The following is a 19,752-nucleotide window of genomic DNA, read 5'->3' on the forward strand; positions in this document are numbered from 1 at the left end:
ATACAATCAACAATCCTGGAGATAAAAATTATTAGGTTAAGAAGCAACTGAATGAAAAAGTAAAGTTCTATGCATGTTATGATTCGATGTCATAATTTGTGTATTTGAGCACAAAATATCTAGAAACAAATGGATTGAAATGTTAATCAATCTTTTTCCCCCCACTAGGACAATGAAGAAGACTTTTTATTATTTTATCATTTTTTATATCATCTATATTTCCTATCATGGTCATGTACATAATTAGATAAATCCCAATATTAATATTACAGATAAAATTAATATTACAGATAAAATAATATTACAGATTTTGTGTTATAAAGAATGGCTGTTTTTACTGTTATACAGAATATCTTTGAAAATTGCAAAAGGATGTGCTTATTTCATGTTGTTCAACAAAATGAATAATTTTCTTCTATTGATTTCCAAAATTAAGATTTAGGAATGTATAGCAGACACCAAAATAGTTCCTTAGGTAAAGGTGCTTGCCCCCAAGTCTGATTGATGACTTACGTTGAATCCTGAGAACAGAGAGAACTGACTTCCACAAGTTGTCCTCTGACATTCCATGTGTGCCGTGTGTGCACCACAATAAATAAGTGTACTAAAAAGTTATAGCTATCCATATTAAGTTATACTTAAACCAAGCTTAAAAATATCTTCATGTGGGGCTGGAGAGATGGCTCAGTGGTTAAGAGCACTGTCTGCTTTTCCAGAGATCCTGAGTTCAATTCCCAGCAAACCACATGGTGGCTCACAACCATCTGTAATGGGATCTGATGCCTTCTTCTGGTGTGTACAGCAATAAATAGTGTACTCAAATACATCAAATAAATAAATAAATCTTTAAAAAATATCTTCATGTTTACTCATGGTTTAATTAAAAATAAATCAGTACATGCTTTAAGTAATGAAGATTAAATACATTATGATAAAATTTTACTTTAAGATAAATATAACTTTGCTAGAGTTTAATCAAACAACAGCATATATATACATATGTATGTATATATATATACAATTTTAAAAACATAAAACATACTTTATGATAAATCTGCTTAACGAAGACTACACATTTCTTAGATATGACGTAAGACTGATCCAACTAGGAAGACACAATTACCTGGGACAGCGTCACAGCTTTAGGAGCAGTTTGGCTCTGTGACTGCAGTAATACATCCTGCAGGTAAGCTGGTCTGTGGGCATTGTTTTTGTCACATTGCTTTGAATTCTTAAGATACTGGATGAACTTCACAAAAAGTTTTAAAAGGTGATGACTACTGCCTAGCAAAGCTTAGCACAGATGTGTAGTATCATGGACAATGGTGTCAGAGTCACAGGTAGCTAAACAGGTGGAGTGCTTCCCTGTCCCTTGGAAACTCTTGACCTCCCATCTCCTTTTTGCTTGTCTACAGATTTAATACCTTCTAAATACCTTCATGTGGAAATCAAAAGTAACAGAATTGAGAGGGGACTGGAGACATTACATTTCTGCCAGCATATCCCCCCCCCCCCCCCAAATCAATGCAGTCACTCAATTTCTGACATTGTCCTTAGAAGTAGTTATTATCCAGTCAACAAAATAGGTGGGTAGCAGTGGCTTTGCTCCCATTTGTTCTAAAGTGGAAAAAATAAAAAGCCTTTGTTCGCACTTTAGAAAGCACATACAGTCCACTGAGTCCTTTCTCTGCTTCAACTCTGAAAGGACTGGAGGTTGAGTGTTCCTTTGATAGTGAGTGAGCTGTCTAGCCAAATCCTGCTCTGGCTTCTATTGTCACCAGCAGGCTTTGAACACTCTCACTCCACTTCAAAACGAGACGCAGATTTCTTGGCAGAGGAGCTCATGTTATCTGAAGGGCGATAGGAAAGAGTGCTCATTTTTGTTGACAAGCCTGCGTGTGACTTGGCCTTTGGGGGAATATATTTCAGAAGCTGGAGGAAATATCTTTTAAATTTTTTCCCCAGAAAGCCATAAAACAGAGGGTTCAGGCAATTGTTAAAATAAGCTATGCAGATGGTGATGGGCATAGCAGTGTCCACAATGTCAGCAATTTCACAGTCACGGATGACACCCAGTTGAATGAGCACATCCAGAAATGTGAATATTTGGTGGGGAACCCAGGAAAAGAAAAAGAAAAGCACAATTGCCATAATTATCCTAAAGATGTCATCATTTCTTGGCGTGTTCTTCTGAATTTTATAAGCCTTCTTTAGGGCTTTCCAAATAAGAGTATAGCTGGTGAGAATGATAAAGAAAGGGAACACGAAGCCCAGAATGTTTTTCGTTAGACCCTGTCCAATGGGGAGTGTGGAGTTCTGAGACGCATAATGAAAAGCGCAAACTGTGATATTAGTGTTTTCGATGAAATATACATTTCGGTAGATGATGGCTGGCAAACTGGCCAAGCCAGCCATCAGCCAGATGATGATGCAGGTGACTTTGGCCACCAGCATCGTGCGGCGGAAGCGAGACTTCATCGGGTGGACAATGGCCAGGTAGCGATCGATGCTGAGACACGTGAGGAGAAACACACTGGCATACAGGTTGAAACTGACACTGGCCGAAGCGATCTTACACAGGTGATTGCCGAAGGGCCACCGGTATTCCATAGCGGTATAGACTGCCCACAGTGGCAAAGTCAACAAAAAACATAAGTCAGCCAGGGCGAGATTCAGAAGGAAAACACTGGCCACAGTCTTCAGCTTCATGTAAAAGTAAATGACAATTACCACCAAGCTGTTTCCAAATATTCCCACCACAAAGATGATACTGTAGAGAGTAGGGATCATAACAAATATGTAACTGTGCCTGCCAGCCTTGGGGCAGTCATCTTGGATTCTTTTAATTCCATCTTCAGTAGAGGAATTAAGGATCATGTCGCTTTTTGGGGGGTGAATTGGTCTCTGACAGTATTCAAACTGCACCTGGAAGAAACAAAGATTTCTTTTTTTAAAAAAAAAATTGTAATTTTCTGTTGCAAATAAGCAATTTTAATTCTCAAGAACAACTGTAATAATTCAACTTTAGTCTTTGGGGAAACTGTCATAAATCTGTGTATGTTGGCAAATACTAGCTTCTGAGTTGATAACAATACCATCTGTAAGTCTTGAAAAATACTACAAAACTAAATTAGCTATCCTTAATGACTTGAAAGCTGTTCCTGGAATTAGCAGAGCTAATGCTCAGATCTTTAACCTTATCATAGATTATTTTCAATCAATTTATTTCATCTCTCAATCTTTGCGTGGGTATGGAGATCATTAGCATTCTCCCCTAAGCAGTCACTGTGGGAATAGATTTAAGAGGGGTAGTGAGCAGGCTCAGAGCTTTGGGGAATAACATTCCTTCCACAGTTTTCAGGCTGCATCAGGATTAAACCGTTTATTTATTTTTTTTTAAAATTCCCAACTCAGTTCTGGACTTTAATTCCTATTGGCCCTCTCCGGACTTAATGCTGAAGTAGTTTTGGAACTTTAGACATGTGCTTTGACATTTTAAGTGTCTTGACATTTCTCATGAAGAGAGTGAACAATGCCCAAGTGAATGGCGACTGGCCTGGATGTTCTGAGTATACAAACCTGATACTTTCTATAGTCCCAATTTATATTCTTGTTTGCTCAGAGAATCTCATGAAAAACATTCAGTGTTACCTTGGCAATATTGACAAGAAAATGAAAACAACAGTGGAAAAAACATAGAAATGTGTGGTTTACAAAACAGTACAAGTTACAAGTAACTTGACAGAATTCATGGCTTTGAGGGAGATAGGCTTAGTTCTCTGTCAGTCAAAAGGACTTCCCTTTAATGGCCTTGTTGATATGTTTTGTTGCTTTCATTATAGTTATGGGACTTATACCAATCTAACAATATAGTTTCCTTAGATAAATATTCTTTATATGTTGATTTTTCCATAAAACTTTTATTGGTTAGTACTCATTCATACCTTAGTACAGATTAATTTTCCTGTTTGCTAATACTCTCATATGTAGTTAGTTGTAAGTGGTTAGCTTTTCCTCAGGAAAATATTTGGAAATGTCAAGGTTAAAGAATGTTTAAAAAAAATGAAACAAGCCCAAGTGAACTCTATACTGAGGGTAGGAATATTTGGCTTGGCTTGAGAATAAGGACACCAAAAATAGAAAGGAATTTACTTCAAGTATGACAATCCCTAGGGAGCCCTGAGTTGCTATAGCAAGGAAGAAATTCTCGTCATCTTTCTCTTTCCCTCCTGACACCACACTAATCAGTTTGTTGCATTAATTTTGTTGGCAGTGAGTAAAATTGTACTGACTAGTCTGAAACCACTACCAGCTTAGAACAAAAGGGAGATCATCTGCATTTGAAAAGAAAGATTTATAAGCATAGATTTGAAATCCAACTTATTAACGAGGTCTGCTACTTCTGCACTTCAGTTGATTTACACTGGCTGTTAGTTGATAAGTAAAAGATTATTCTGAACAGCTAGAGGAGTCTGCTGGTTGACTTGTTGTTGACCATGTTGTAGTTGTTGTTGTTAATTCTACACAAGTCAATATTATCTGAAAAAAAAAATACAACTGAGAAAATGTCTATAAGATTGCCCTGTAGGCAAGCCTGTATGGCATTTTCTTAGTAATTGATGTGGCCCTTTGTGGGTGGTACCATCTCTGAGGAGGTGGCCATGGGTTCTATAAGAAAGCAGGTTGAGCAAGCTATGGGGAGCACATCAGTTAGCAGAATCCCTCCAATGCCTTACATCAGTTGGTGCCTCCAGGTTCTGACTTCCCTTGGACTACAAGCTGTAAGATCAAAGAAACGCTTTCTTTGCCTAGTTGCTTTGGATGTGATGTTTGATCTCAGCAATAGAAACCCTAAGACAGTGCTCATACTTGGGAAATTTTAATGAGGTCTTGATTAATTGAGTAATTAGTGTATTACTTGAGAGACTCTAGACACAGCACTGAAAATGCTCACATATCCATTTAACATTTGAATAATGACCAAGATTTATCACCTAACAAGGAACATATTTCTCATACTCAATACCTGAAAGAAGGGAAGAAGAATTTTGGGGAGTTAAGAAAAAAGGAACATGGCCGGGCAGTGGTGGCGCACGCCTATAATCCCAGTGCTTGGGAGGCAGAGGCAGGCAGATTTCTGAGTTTGAGGCCATCCTGGTCTACAGAGTGAGTTCCAGGACAGCCAGGACTGCACAGAGAAACCCTGTCTCAAAAAAAAAAAAAAAAAAAAAAAAAAAAAAAAAAAAAAAAAAAAAAAAAAAAAAAAAAAAAAACCAAGAAAAAAGGAACATGAATGTGGACAGATATATTCTGCAGACACCTAACATCGATCACAGTCCCCAGTGCCTGCTATGCTGCTATGTTCAAGTGTGAAAATTAGTAAGGCAGAGTTTTCTTTCTTTATAGTGTTCCTTTCTAAGAGGAAGGCAGGAGCCTTAGAGATCTAATTATCTTCACTGTGTTTTAAGGCCTGTGAGATGCTCTCTGTTTATAGTTGACCAGCTTGGTGGGAAATGTAGAGCATGAAAATGGCAGAGGAACTTAAGGAAAGCATTTGTGTTTTGGATGGTGTGGGGGTGGGGGTAGGAGTGAAGGGAAAGGAACAGTAAAAACTTAAAGGAAGCGAGCTGGCCAGCCAAGAGGTAGTAGAGATGAAGTTATAGCTTGGACTTTTCCCTCCTTAGAGATGTCTACAGCACATTTATGGGAATTGGCTCTTATGAATCTTCAGATGCTGAATAACTTCTTCAAAGTGTAGGTCCAAATGTGCACTGGGACATTCTGAATGGGAGAGTGCCATGACATTCTCCATTCTGCATTAACAATACTTTGATAAGTTTTTCTGGAGAAACATGGACCTTAGAGTAGAATGGAACTGTTGGCTCCAAAGGAAACTCTATATCCCCAAATTCCAAAAGGCAGAAAGGACAAATTACTATCTGTGGTACTTATTAGCATGGCCAAGTGCATGCTGGCTTCCAGGCTCCTTCATTATCACAAGTGCTTGCTACACATTCCAAACTCTATGCGAGCCCTTTCCATCTCCTCCTGGACCCTAAGCTCACAGGTTTCCCTCCCCTTAACTACTCATAACCTTTACTATCTTGTTAGTTTTCATATGTTCTGTCTCCCTCCTCCTCGCTCTTTTTTGTCTGCCCTATTTATTCTTGCTTTCTTAATCCCAATCTATTGTCTCCCCTTGTTTCTCTCCCTTGTTCTCTCTGAGCCTGCTTCTTTCATGGTCAGATCCTGTCCTCTGGCCATGTTCAGTCTACTTTCCTTTTCCTTTCTCTGTTCTAGACACTTCCAGATGCCTCTGGCTGTTGCCTCTTTTATATCTACAATAAAACCTTCCCCTAACCACGTCATAGAATTATCATGTCATAGGTTTATACAGGAACTGCTATAACTGTCACCTGCCTTCATTGAGGAAGAAGGAGCAATGTAATTTCTTTCTTTGAAACTACAAGGATTCTGTTTGGGGAAGAAATTGTGATACATTAGGAAAACAAAAATTGTAAGACACAGAAATCAGATGCCTTTCTGTTTGTGCCCAGTGATCTGGATCCTGAACAGAAAGAATGCTGACAAGAGTAAGAATCAAATGGGTACTGAGGGACAGTCAGGTGGAGGTAAGACCATCTCTTGTTCTGTTACACAGTATGCTGACAAGAAGATGAAAGAAGGGGTTCTGAATGTTTTTATCAGAGAGAAAAGAGAATAAGAAATAGTTAAAGAGATAGATACATTTGACACTTTTTGTCACATAGTGAGTATACATATTAAAATATCATGGCAGTGCATAAATATGTATATTTTATGGATTTATGAGGCAGTTAAAATTTTCAATAAGGATTAAAGAGCCAAAGAGGAAAACTGTCTAATTTTAGTTTTTTTTTATTGCCCTTTACTCAGGCTCCATGGTATGTATGAATTTTATGTACCATTTTTCTATAGGCAGGGCAAGAAAAATTTGGATTAGAAATACTTCTAATGGATCACTCTGTGTCACTTCCAGAACAGTGAGATTCTGGTTATGTCATACCATTTCTCTGATGTTAGCCTCAGTCTCATTATCCATAAGATGGGAATTGATTCGCTTTGAATATAAAACATATAATGAAATGAAATTATGTGAAAGTACTGGGCATTAATTTTAATGGGGTCCAATAAGTTGAAATTGGACTTTCCTTTTTAAGGCAAGGCAAGCATTGACTCAAACACCTATCAGTAAGGAAAGTGTGAGAGAATACAAACAGGTTTATCAGTGGTATATTTCTCATGTTGTCATTAAAAGGCTTAAAACTTCAAGCTGTTTTTCAAGGAGTATGGGTAAAAAGAAATGGGAAGCAGCTGAACAAATTTGCCCTTATGCAGGTGGGGCCTTGCATCTGCTTACTTTTGTGGTCATTACTTGGTGTTTCTCTATATTTTTCTTGGTTCCCTGAGGCCGGTAGAAGACTAGAGACTGTTCTTTAGTGTTGAAAAAAAACGTTCCCAAGACTTCTGACTAGAGTGTTAATACTTAAAGCTTTTAGGCAATGCAAAACCTATGTAAAAAGTGTGCTGCTTTATTTTTAGTGAGTATTCAATCTAAAGAAAAAACACACTACCTAGTTCCCTATGCTAATATAGAGAAACTAAGATATGGGATTGACATTTTACTTTTATCAACATTTATATCCCAGGTTGAAAGGAATTTCTTCATTTCCTTTTATAAAGTGAGAGTCTGGGCCAGTGGACTTGGTGGGTAATGACAGTTTGCACCAAGCCTGATGCCCACATTAGATCACAGTTGTATTTTCACAAGCAATATTTTCAATTCATCTTTCATATAATTAGTTCATTTATAAAAGGAATAAGCCTATTTATAAGTTATTCCCTTACAGTGTTGGTTACTTTCTTGTGTCTATTTTATAAATTAGACATTAGAAAGCAGCCCTTTCTTTTCATGTGTGTCCATCTTCTCCAGCATCAGTTCTGGGCACAACTGTCAGTAATTATGTACTATATATTCATTAACTCAGAGAAGTTGGCATTGAAATTTTAGTCTCTAATGATTTCTTAACCAACCAACCAACCAACCAGACAAACAAAGCAAAACACCAAACAAAAGAGCCCATGTCTTGACAATTTATGCCTATTTTATGGCTGCTGTGTGTTCTTTTATTTCCTTAAGCATTTTGATTCTATATTAAGAACTCCTGTCCATTTCATGCTGTGTGTGTGTTTGTACATGGTGTGTGTGTGTGTGTGTGTGTGTGTGTGTGTGTGCATGTTTGTGTGTATGCCACAGCACACATGTTCAGGGCAGAGGACAACTTAAGTCATTTCTCTTTTTCAACTATGTGCCCGGTGATTTAACTTGGGCATCAGGCTTTGATGCCAACTCCTTTAAGAAAGGAAATACAGAAGTTCCTTTCAACCTGGGATATGAATGTTGATGAAAGTAAAATGTCAATACCATATCTTAGTTTCTCAAACATAGTTCAAGATAAATTTTTCTGTCTAGAAATCCCTACTCACTCTGAACTATAGACAGAATAACATATGTCCCAGTGTGTCTGCTCAACTATCCCAAACTTTTCACTGCATTTTGTGTTTTTTTTTTAATTTCAAAATGAAATAAATGATAGTGATCAAAGATATGTGATCAAATCCAATTATTGTGCTTTAAAAAATCCCTCTTTGACACTATGGTTTCAGCAGAAAATATTCTCTTTATATTAAATATAAAGAGTTAAATGGTTGGAGGAGTTCAAGGAGTGAGGAGAGGTGAACGGTCTAGAGGCTAGGAAAGGAATTTCATGAAAGCCAGTAAGTACACCGACTGATGTCTTCTTCATGCTCACACTCTGCAGGTTTATGAGGTCACAGAGCTTTCCAGTGCACTCAGCACACTTCATTACACCAGCAGCCTGGCCATGAGGACTAAAACAGAGTTCTGATGGTGTAGTCATGGAGCCTGCACAGCAGCAGTCCTAGTCAGTGGGTGGAAAAGCAAGAACTATTGTGGGCTTCTCAGTAATATCTATGTCATTCCATCTGCCAACATCCCTCCTCCAGATTAAAAAGCAGTTTCATTTTATCTTAATTATGTGTATATCTGTGTGTGGATATGAGCCTGTGAATGCAGGTATCCATGGGTGTGGAGCAAAGGGATCTGATCTGAAGCTAGAGTTAAAGGCAGTTGTGAGTTGCTTGATATGGGTGCTGGGGATGGAATTCAGGTCCTCTGCAAGACAGTCTATTCTCTCCATCCACAAACATCCTGTGTGTGTGTGTGTGTGTGTGTGTGTGTGTGTGTAGTGTGGTGTGTGAGAATCGGTATAATTGCTGAAATTGTTTTATTTTACTTTAAAACATCACTTTAAAAGGAAGACTAAGTGACTAGTCAGGCATGACAGTGCGGATTCAGGCCCTTCTGAAACTAGAATTTATATTCATCATAAGTTTTATGGTAGGCATTATTATCGTCATAACAATAATTTAGATTAAAGTTTTAAATATACAAACCACAGAGCTATAAAACTTAAATCTAAAAGTGGAAATATGCATTATACATTTTTCCAAATTACTCAATGTTCCTATTTCAGTATGAATAATCTTTGAACTACAGTCTGCAAATCATTCCTGGACAAGGTGAAAATTCTGCTTCTGGCTTTCCCATTTGCTAGCTTGGTGAAATTGACCAAGGCAATCACAGTCTCTAGGCTTCTGCATCTTTGAGGAATATTATATACTTAATAAAAATCCCCTGAAGCACCAAAATAGCATAGTATTTCTTTTCAAGTGCTATGCATATTTTGAAGGCAACTTGTCTTGGCAAGCAAAATATGTTGTTAGTTATAAGTATGTGTAATGACATATATTAATAATCCTATATTGAACAGTCTTCCAATTATAATAACAAAATAAAATTTTCAGAATAAATAAATAAATTACATGTATAACCTATATAGTAACAATTTCATTCTTTGTTTATAAAGTTAACACTTAAGGAAAATGCTTCCCATGTATCCTGGTAGATCCTGAGTAAACAAGCCTCTTTCATTTCACTTGTAGTCAAAAGTAGTGAGTCTTTGTAGAATTCATGCCTATTTAATATTGTTGCAAGGTGAAATGGTATGAAAAGAATAGTTTATGGTGGAAAACAAAATTAAAAGCAAGCCCTACAGTCAGGGAGGCAAGATTATGGCACCCCACAAAAGCAAGCCACAAGGTGATATTAAAATAAATCATAGGAAAATGAAGATAGTCATGGATTATTTGTGACAGAATATAAATTATTAGTTTTACTATTAACCAATAGTAAAATGTGTTTTTTGATTACCAGATAAAAACAGAGGCAAGTAAAAAGGAAAGATCTTTACAATGTCATGTACCATCTGAATGATTCAGTCAGTAATGTTTAGACAATGTCAGAACCTTCTGTCCTAAGAGAACAAACCACAGGAAGGACATGTTATCTGATTGTGTTCTATTTAGGTTTTGAGACCATGCTCTTGTATGTATTATACTTTTTTTCATAAGCTTTAATTTTTTTTACATCTACTTCATTTTATATGTATGGGTGTTTGCCTGCATGAATATATGTGCACCACATATATGCAGTGCCCTTTTAGGTCAAATGATGGTATTGTGTCCCCTGGGACTAAAGATATAGATGTTTGTGAGCTGCCATCTTGATGCTAGGAATTGGAACAGATCTTGTGCAAGAGTAAGAAGCATTCCTAACTTCTGAGCCATATCTAGCCCCAAGATTTGTTTTTGTTTTTAAATATCAAGAAATTGTGCAGAAATTGTAGGACCCAAGTAAAGTTGGACAGCATTGGAGTTCCAGAAATGAGTCTCTTCTTTTACTAACCAACCACCTCCAACTGGTAATTCAATATCCTGCTTTGTCATTCCTTAAACATTACAAAGTGTTTAGCCTGGGAATGACACCACCTGTTTTCACTTCTGTTTCCTGTTTGCTACAAGTAACAAGTGAGAGGGTGGGAAGACAGAACACACACTAAAAACATAAACTTTTATAAGGTTATTCAAGGGCAAGTTACATCAACTGAAGAGAAGACAGTTCTCAGTTTTAAAGGTTGGTGGAAATTTTTAATTTTTAAACTCAGTAGAATTTTTTTTCATTATAATCTTAAGTCTGTTTTAAAGATTGTTGTATCTTATTATTGATTGGTTGGTTAGTTGATTGATTTAGTGTTTGTGTGTGTATATGTGGATTTATGCATGCCATGGCACATGTGTGTGAAGGTCAGAGGACATCTTTCAGGACTCAGTTTTCTCCTTCTATCATGTAGGTTCCAGGAACTCAGGTCACAAGCCTTAGCAGTAAGTTCCTTTACTGACTAAGCCATCTCCTGGACTGGTTTTAAGAATTATAAAAAGACTTTTGGTTAATACTGAAAGACATATAAGATGGTAGATATTATATAATTTGTACATTAAAACATGTGACAAGTGCTGAGGTATAAACTGAGAACTTCAGGCCAAATCCAAACCAACAGATACCATTTCTCTACTTCTCCAACTTCACTGCAAAGTGTTTTTCAGGGATTTGAATCTTCTGTCATTCACTAATCTCCATTTTTCCAGTCCTTTAAGTTGGACAGTGCTTTTTAAAAGCAATGAAGTATGAACCACAAATATAATCACCACCTCTGTAGTAGCCACATTAAGAATTAAATTAAAACTAAATCAAACAGATCCTGGGTAAAATTAATTTTGATAATATATTTAATTATATTTAAGCTATGAAAACTATTACTTTAACACTTAACCAATAGAAGCATTGAGTTTGCATTTCACTGCATCATTTCATCAGAGAATGGCGTATCACTGATGTTCTTAGCATGTATCTGTTGAGACTAGCTATGATCAAATGTTCCTTATACTTGGCATGACTACCTCTGTGGACATCAGCAGAGCTTGGCTTACATATGTTTTGTAGCTGACCCCATGAGAAACATCCCAGCCTCAGTATCATTCAGTGCTTTTTAGGAATGCAAAACTCAGGCACTACCTAGATCCACTGAGTCAGAAACTGTGGGTGGGGCAAGCAGGTGATTTTGATGCATATTAATAGTTGAAGAACACTGTGGTATAGATATTTAAGTTTCCAAATATGGCATAGATGCCAATAATAATGATTAACAGATAAACTTAAGTGCAATGAATAGCAACATTGCTTCAAGTAGTATTTTCATCTGGCCTTTTAGGTCAATGGTGACAACTGGAGAAGCCGGTATGCAGAGCTTAAGAATTGCTCAGTACATTCTGCACTTTCCCACACACTCAGGAATGATGTAGCTAGTCTTCCCAGCAGAGTGTTATAAAATGCATCTTTCACTTATTCCTATCTATCTATAATAAATTTACATTGAGTGGGATTGTGTACTATTTCTACAACATACTTAAAACTATCTTAGAACAATCCATCTGAGGACACATGAGCCCGAGTTGGTGAGGTCAGAGGTGTAAGGAGCATAGAGATGAGACCCACAATATCTGCAGCCAACATATGATTGACTTTCTATGGCACAGAGTTAGGATTTTCAGTCATCTGTGACTCATTGTCTTTATCTGTAAAGCAATGGATAAGAATGAGGTTGTAAGGATCTGGCTATTCAGGCTATAAGGCTGGAGGCAACAACAAACATGGGAAGATGCCATGAGATCTTAGGGCTCTTGGATTTTGGTTGATACTATATAATGTAGTGTAAATGACTAATCACCTCCAGTGCAAATAAATTTGGTAAAGGCAGATTGGGATACATCATGATGCAATGCTAGAAGAAAAAGAAACTCAAGCACAAACAAGGGGTAATAACTTGGTAGGGAACTGAAAAGTGGCAATAAAATCTTGGCTAAATGTACATGTCTTCCAGTTTGAATAATTCCTTTTGAATTCTGTGTAAATTAAAATAAAACAGTACCACTAACTGCAATAAAAATGGTTCAAACTTGCTTTCTACTCTGATATCTCCTCCTTCTCCTCCTCCTCCTCCTCCTCCTCCTCCTCCTCCTCCTCCTCCTCCTCCTCCTCCTCCTCTCTCTTTTGATAGTTTAGCATTGTTTAATTTTTCAAATTAAGTTGATTACTAAGAAAAATAACACAGGATTATATCTGTGATAAAGAATGGATATATAAACGTTCTCAGAAGCAAACACTTTGTAGGACAAAAAAGGGATTTGGAAGCCCAGAAAATACAAGTTAGATTGTGCCTTGTAAAGCCTGATAAAGCTGTCTCCTTAGAGGTCTGCCAGAATCTGACACATTTAGAGGCAGATGCTCACAGCTAACCATTGAACTGATCAAGGGGTTCCCAATGGAGGAGTTAGAGAGAAGACTGAAAGAGCTGAAAGGGTTTGTGGCCCTATGAGGAGAGCAACAATACCAACCAACCAGAGCTCCCCAGGGTCTAAACCACCAGCCTGGGAGCACATAGGGACGGACCCATGACTCCAGCTGTATATTTAGGGGAGGATAGCCTTGTTGGGAATAGGTGGGAGAGGAGATCCTCCTCTCTTCTATGTTGGGCTTCTTCTACTTTCTAACTAAACAGGCTGGGATAAGAGCTAAGGATGCTAGGCTGATATAAAGTAAATAACTTGATACCAACAGAAAAATAAAGTTACTGGTGAGTGAAACTTCCTATAAAAATTTGATTAGTATTAAAAAATTACCACATGCCGCTCGTCAAATCTGAAATTAAAATATATCCCCAGGAATATATTTTACACTGAGGAGGAGTTAAGGACATATTCTTCCCAAAATAGTTGCAATATCGTATTATTATTATTTTTTGATTTCTGGACATGGCTGTTCTTCACAATGTAAAATAAGGTAAAATAACGTGGATTCCTTGGTTTACCAATTTAAAACAGAATCTCTGCCTAAGAGAACTTTATTAGTTCATGTAGCAGCATACAGTTCACACATCAACAAATACTTAAGGGCCAAGAGAAGATGTTTGCACATCCTGGCTACACCAAGACTACTGTCTCTTCTTGTTTTAGTTTGCCATAGGTAATTCTCCTTTTACCACTGCTAATTTATGGAGGGATTTCTGCTTTTATTGCCAGCAACAAACCTGTTCAGGTCAGCTCCCATCTTCCTGAACTTGGCTCTGACAGGAAGCTTCTTTGTGTTTTTTTTATTATTCCTGAAGTATTAATACCCACTTCTTCTATCTGGCTTAGTCAACACCCCTCAAAGGCATAGTTCCTAACACCAAAGTGATTTTTCTTTGTTAGAAGCCCTCTAGTAGAAAATAGAACACTGTTTTTTTTTCTAGCCAAGAGACATTTCAAACAATAAGCTGGTAGGTTAGAAATATTTAACACTCTAGTTTTTATAAACAAACATTCATAAACTCAGTTTCTTTGCAATTTCAAAACATCTGCAGTTGCTCACTTATAGCTCATAGAATAAATAGGACCATAGATTCATTTTTCCTTCCAGTTAATTTCAACTTTTATTGCCTGTAAGTTGGATAAAATTACAAATCAGATAAAGAGGAATGAGAAAGAACCATCATTTCAGGCCTCCCTGTTGGAAAATATTTACACAGAACTAATCTGTACATAGGAAGCTCCCAAAACATGTAAACATTTATATCTAGATCACTGGCCCCTCTTCAAACTTCCTGGTGGATGTGCTCCTTCTCTTCAACTTTCACATAGAGGAAGATAGAGCATCCTTGAGGTGACTAGCATAGTAATGGGGAAAGCTCACTTTGATCTTGCCAGTTGTTACATATTTCAGCATAAAACCATGAACAGGAGTCCCATCAAGTTTATTTACTATGCAGTTACTTTATTTTTCTGTTAAGTTCTGCTGGAATCTGATTCAGAGAAAGGACTCACAATAGTGGTTTCCTATTAACAGTAACATATATTATTAAAGCATATTTACTATATTTCAAGTACTATGCCAATCACTTTACTATATATGGGAGCCCTATGAAGAAGAAATGGGTAATTTTCATATTTAATGTAAGTAAGTAAACAAACTCCCAGAGCAGGTGCTTATATTTTGCTATTCAAAAATTAGTACTTCAAGTGTAACACCATTTTTACAAGTCAAGTCACGTTTATGACCTTGTTCAGGGCTTATACTCATGGGGCAATTTTGCTCTTTGGGGCATTTGGTACATGGACACATATTTCATTTTTATGGTGAAATAATCAAAGGAGGAAGGCTGTCAGCATTTACTACTTAGAGGCTAGGGTTAATGTCCATTGTTTTATAATGCAGCAGATATACTCCCTGATAAAGAAATAGTGGGAGGCTTCTTCTGCTTTCATCTCCTGAGAGTGGTGAACTCACTCAGGAGCCCATTCCCAAATAAACCTGCTTTTTTACAAAAAAATAAAGAGAGAAAGAAAGAAAAAAGAAAGAAAGAAAAATAAATATGTGTGTCAGGAGCCATAATGGGACAAGCTAATAATGAGCAGATGACCGTCCTGAAATGCTTGCCTTGGATTATTATATAATCTGCGACGAATGTGCCCCATTAGCAAGGCTGTGGTGGACGTGATTTTAGGAAAGATTCCTGCTATTAATATGCTTTTCCCATTATTATTATTATTATACATATGCTACTATCACCAAGCAATAGCACTCCCCTTTGTAGCAGATCTCTGCAGATCCACGAAGATGTACTGTCTTGTAGTGATGCTATATAAACAAATAGATGACTTCTTAAGTCTTAATGATGATCCTATAAGAATTCCTAAAATTATATCAGTGAATATTCAGCTCTTTTATACGGGGACTGCTATTAAGTCCCTCAGACATAGTTGAAACTGCAAAGAGAACTCTGCCAGTCTCCTGAGTGTTATAAGTTAATTGCCTGGAGAGAGATAGTAACTGGACCTTCTCCTGCTTAGAGCACATTCCAAGAGGTCATAAAACAATTAGCCTAGGTTACTAGAGGGAATCCACAATTTATTATAGGTACCAGGACAGAAGAGAAAATATTGCCTGAGTTTATCTATACAAAACTTCATTAATTTCTTAAGTTATAGTTTCAAACTTTCTGCGAACCTGTGGAGCTAGACAGGTGATGAATGTCTAGTTAGATAATTACTCCTAATGAATATTCATGTAAACATTCTGTGTTGTAAACTTCTATTTCAATTTATGATTTGAATTTTGGTGTGAACTTGTGATGAACTTTGTAACATGTGACCATGTACTCTGAAAGATGTATAAATACTGAAGACAAAGACAAAGCGGGTGGTCAGTTAGAATAGTGAGTTAGTTAAATTAGCGAGTTAGGAATCAGTTAGTTAGTTAAGACCCCGTCGCCCTTTCCTTTCCCCCTGCCTAGAATTTTTCTCCCTTAGGTTTTTTACTTTGTTAGAATCTTTTCTTCTTCCCCACTCAGGACCTTTCCATGTTTCCCCTCAGATAGCTTTCATAGGATACTTTTTACACTTAATAAACTCTATAGTAACTTTTCTAAGTGTCTTTTCTTCGCAGCCACAAGTTAGAGCCCAGCAGTTCCTGCTGAGATAGAACAAAGGCCATGTTGCCTAATCCTCTGCTGTTAGGCTACAGGTGTTACCCTAGCCTGCAGTCTCTTATCCTCAGAAGAAGTTTTTAGGATAGTACAAGGCTATTTACTTAACTCCTTGATGGTCTTAGGGCCAGGATGCTGACTGCAGGCCAGCTACAGTAGCATAGGGGCTGCCTCAAGAAGAACCGGACAGATGGAGGAGGAGAAGAAAGAAGAACCAGCTGCATTTCTCTCCCCTTCTCCCCCAAGCTGGGGGTTATCTCCCAGCATATGTGGCCCCAACTGTGAAATTGAGAAACACTGATATGGTCCTGACTCTTTTTCTTTTATGGATTTAGTTATCTCTGAAGTATATTTTATTAGAATTCTTGACTTCAATATTTTGTCTTCCCAGGAATATTACACATTCCATGCAAGGGGTCAGATCCTGTTGTGTAACTCCTCAAAAGTCCAAGATGGTGTTATTTACTTACAGGAAGAACTCTGTCCATAGAAATTGGATAAACATCTGCTTATGTAATAATTCTAGAAAGTACACTCTCAAGGATATCTATTCAAATGCTAGCAGAGGCAAAGAGTGAGTTTCTTGTAGGTTTGTAGGTATGTCAAGGGACTAGACTAGACAACTCTTGTGTTGGTTCCAAGTTCACCATGAGAATGACGTAACAGGAGGTGAAACTCTGCCCTCTGCTGGTATGATGTCCTCAGGCACCTGACTGTGTCAAATCAAGGGTCACAGAGGACCTTGCATCCACAAAATCTGAACTGACATTGCAATATTCACATATAAATTCAGAAACAGTTCATTAAATATAACATGGCAGTATGACTCTAGTTGTAATGAAGCTAATTCAAGAAATGTGAGGAAGAAAAAGTTAAACATATCAAGGAACAAATAGTCTAGCTATTTACCACACAGAGATTAATGGCTTAGCTTGATTTTCTAATACTCACCTTTACTACAGAGAGAGCCACCTGTTCTGATCCACCAGGCTGTCCTTTCCTTTCCTTTCCTTTCCTTTCCTTTCCTTTCCTTTCCTTTCCTTTCCTTTCCTTTCCTTTCCTTTCCTTTCCTTTCCTTTCCTTTCCTTTCCTCCCTTCCTCCCTCCCCAAAGAACATTACTGAGGAAAACTTCCAAGTAGCATTATTATTAGAATAGACATCCATGGCCATAAGTATAATGGTTTATTTCTTTGAAATTTTCTCCTCAAATTTCAGAGTTTGAAAAACGAGCTAAACTGGAGGGAATTATACACTCCCCTCTCTGCTGTTAAGAGCTCTCCTCTCTGAAGGCTTGCTTTGTAGTTCAGTGATAGAGCAGTTGCCCACCATGACTGAGGCCTGGATGGTGATGGGCTAACCTCCATTATCTTACTATGAAAATGTCAACTCAATTCTTATCAGAATGTGGCTTCTTCTGTATACTAGGGCCAACTGGGTAATGTTTTGGTGAGGCATTTGAAGTCAGGATTCACAACTCCCTGCATAGTAGGCAAAGAAATCCATGTTTAAGGCCCTTTCCTTGAAAATATGAAACTGTCAAAAGGTCACAGAAAAGAAGAAAAAACTGATAAGCATAAAAGCAAAGAGGCAGAATCCACCAAAACTAGACATAAAAGAAATGATCTCCATTTCAGCTGATGCTGAAAATTAATATAAGACAGCATCACTAAGAAAAGAGCAATGTGATTTAGGAATTTACAGATGGGAATTAACTGACTGTAAGAGTAACAGGGTTAAAAGCATATTTAGAACACAGACTCATCCAGAACTAGGCTTGGAGAGCTTAGGTTACTTATTTATTTTTTGCCACAACACAGTACAGTAACAAATATAAGATCTCAGGCAAGCAATTAAATTTTCTTTTTTATTGAATTTTTATTTATTTACATTTCAGATGTCATCCTCTTTCCCCATTTCCCCTCCTTAGAGCCCCCTATCCCACCCCCTCCTTCTTTTTGCTTTTATACCATTTTAATTACGTGCATGTATTAAGGTCAGTTCTAGATTTAGGAACTAGCAATAGAATAGATGCAAATAGTCAAGGAACAAGCAAGACAATAAACACAAATAGTAAAAAAAAAAAAAAAAAAAAAAGCAAGGCGTTAAACTCAATTATGTGAATACCCCTGTGATCACTGTTTCTAAGGGGTTATCAGGATGACCAAAGTATCTGAGTCTACTTCCCTGTCCTAGCACAAGGTCATTTTCATGTCTGAAGCCTACTTCCTTGTTCTAGCCTACAGTTAAATTTCCATTGGGACTTTATTTGAGAAATGGAAAATGATATTGGGAAGCCTCTACTTTGCTCATAGAAGAATGTTGTGAAATGATAAAATTAAGATTTTTAAGATTTATTTACTTTTATATTTTGAGTGTGTGTGTGTGTGTGAGAGAGAGAGAGAGAGAGAGAGAGAGAGAGAGAGAGAGAGAGAGAGAGAGAGAGAAAATGCATGCATGAGTGTGCAGAGGCCAAAAGAGATGGCATCTGAACCCCTGGAACTGAAGTTACTGATGTTTATGAGTCACCATGTGGTTGCTTATAAACAAACAGCGTTTTTGGAGCAACAGCAAATAGTCTTAACCTGTGAGTCAGAACTGGATAATGTATTTAAAATAATTTCTATAATTTCTTCAAAATATAGGACACATTCAGCATGGATAGAGTGGCCATGAATAAAAGCAAATTTAGCAAATGACTGTGATGTGAAGCCACTGCATATTTTAAAGTAGGTAATAACAAATATTAAGCACTTTGTATTGCTTTACTTTAAAGCAGAGTCTCACACAGCAATGTCTGGCCTTGAACATGTTATGTAACCGAAGATGACCTTGACTTTTTGGTCCTTCTGCCTTTACCTCCTGAGTAATGAGATTACAAGTGTGAGAAGCACATGTGGGTGGGGTCATGCTGGGATTGAGCTCAGAGCATTGTTCATATACCACTGAATCAAATCCCTAGTGTCAGCACTTAGAATCCTAAAAGGAAATATTGATTTAGCCGATTTAGCCTATTGGTTGCTGTATTACAACAAACAAATACGCTTTACAGTTACAACTCTTACAAATCATGCAATTGGCTAATTTACTCATTCTTTTTGACCTTAGTATTCATTTATTTGAAATGGGATAAAAGCCAGCTGTGTACTGTGAACATGAGGGTTGAATAAAAAGTAGGGGAAAGGTTGCTGCATGTAAAATATACAATTGTTA

General features: G+C 37.2%; 1 protein-coding gene across 3 annotated transcripts in view; it reads right to left on the reverse strand.

Moving 5' to 3' along the window:
* Positions 1-858: 858 nt before the first annotated feature.
* The window catches only part of Agtr1 (angiotensin II receptor type 1), a 64,002-nt gene continuing 45,108 nt past the window's right edge, over positions 859-19,752 (reverse strand). For all 3 annotated transcript variants that reach the window (XM_034500747.2, XM_076932186.1, XM_076932187.1), the window contains one exon: positions 859-2,925. In XM_034500747.2, coding sequence (XP_034356638.2) covers positions 1,798-2,925 — 1,128 coding nt within the window. In that variant the 3' untranslated portion in view covers positions 859-1,797. The remainder of the gene's footprint in view (positions 2,926-19,752) is intronic.

Source organism: Arvicanthis niloticus, chromosome 4, assembly GCF_011762505.2.
Source record: "Arvicanthis niloticus isolate mArvNil1 chromosome 4, mArvNil1.pat.X, whole genome shotgun sequence".
In the NCBI taxonomy this organism is placed as follows: Eukaryota; Metazoa; Chordata; class Mammalia; order Rodentia; family Muridae; genus Arvicanthis; species Arvicanthis niloticus.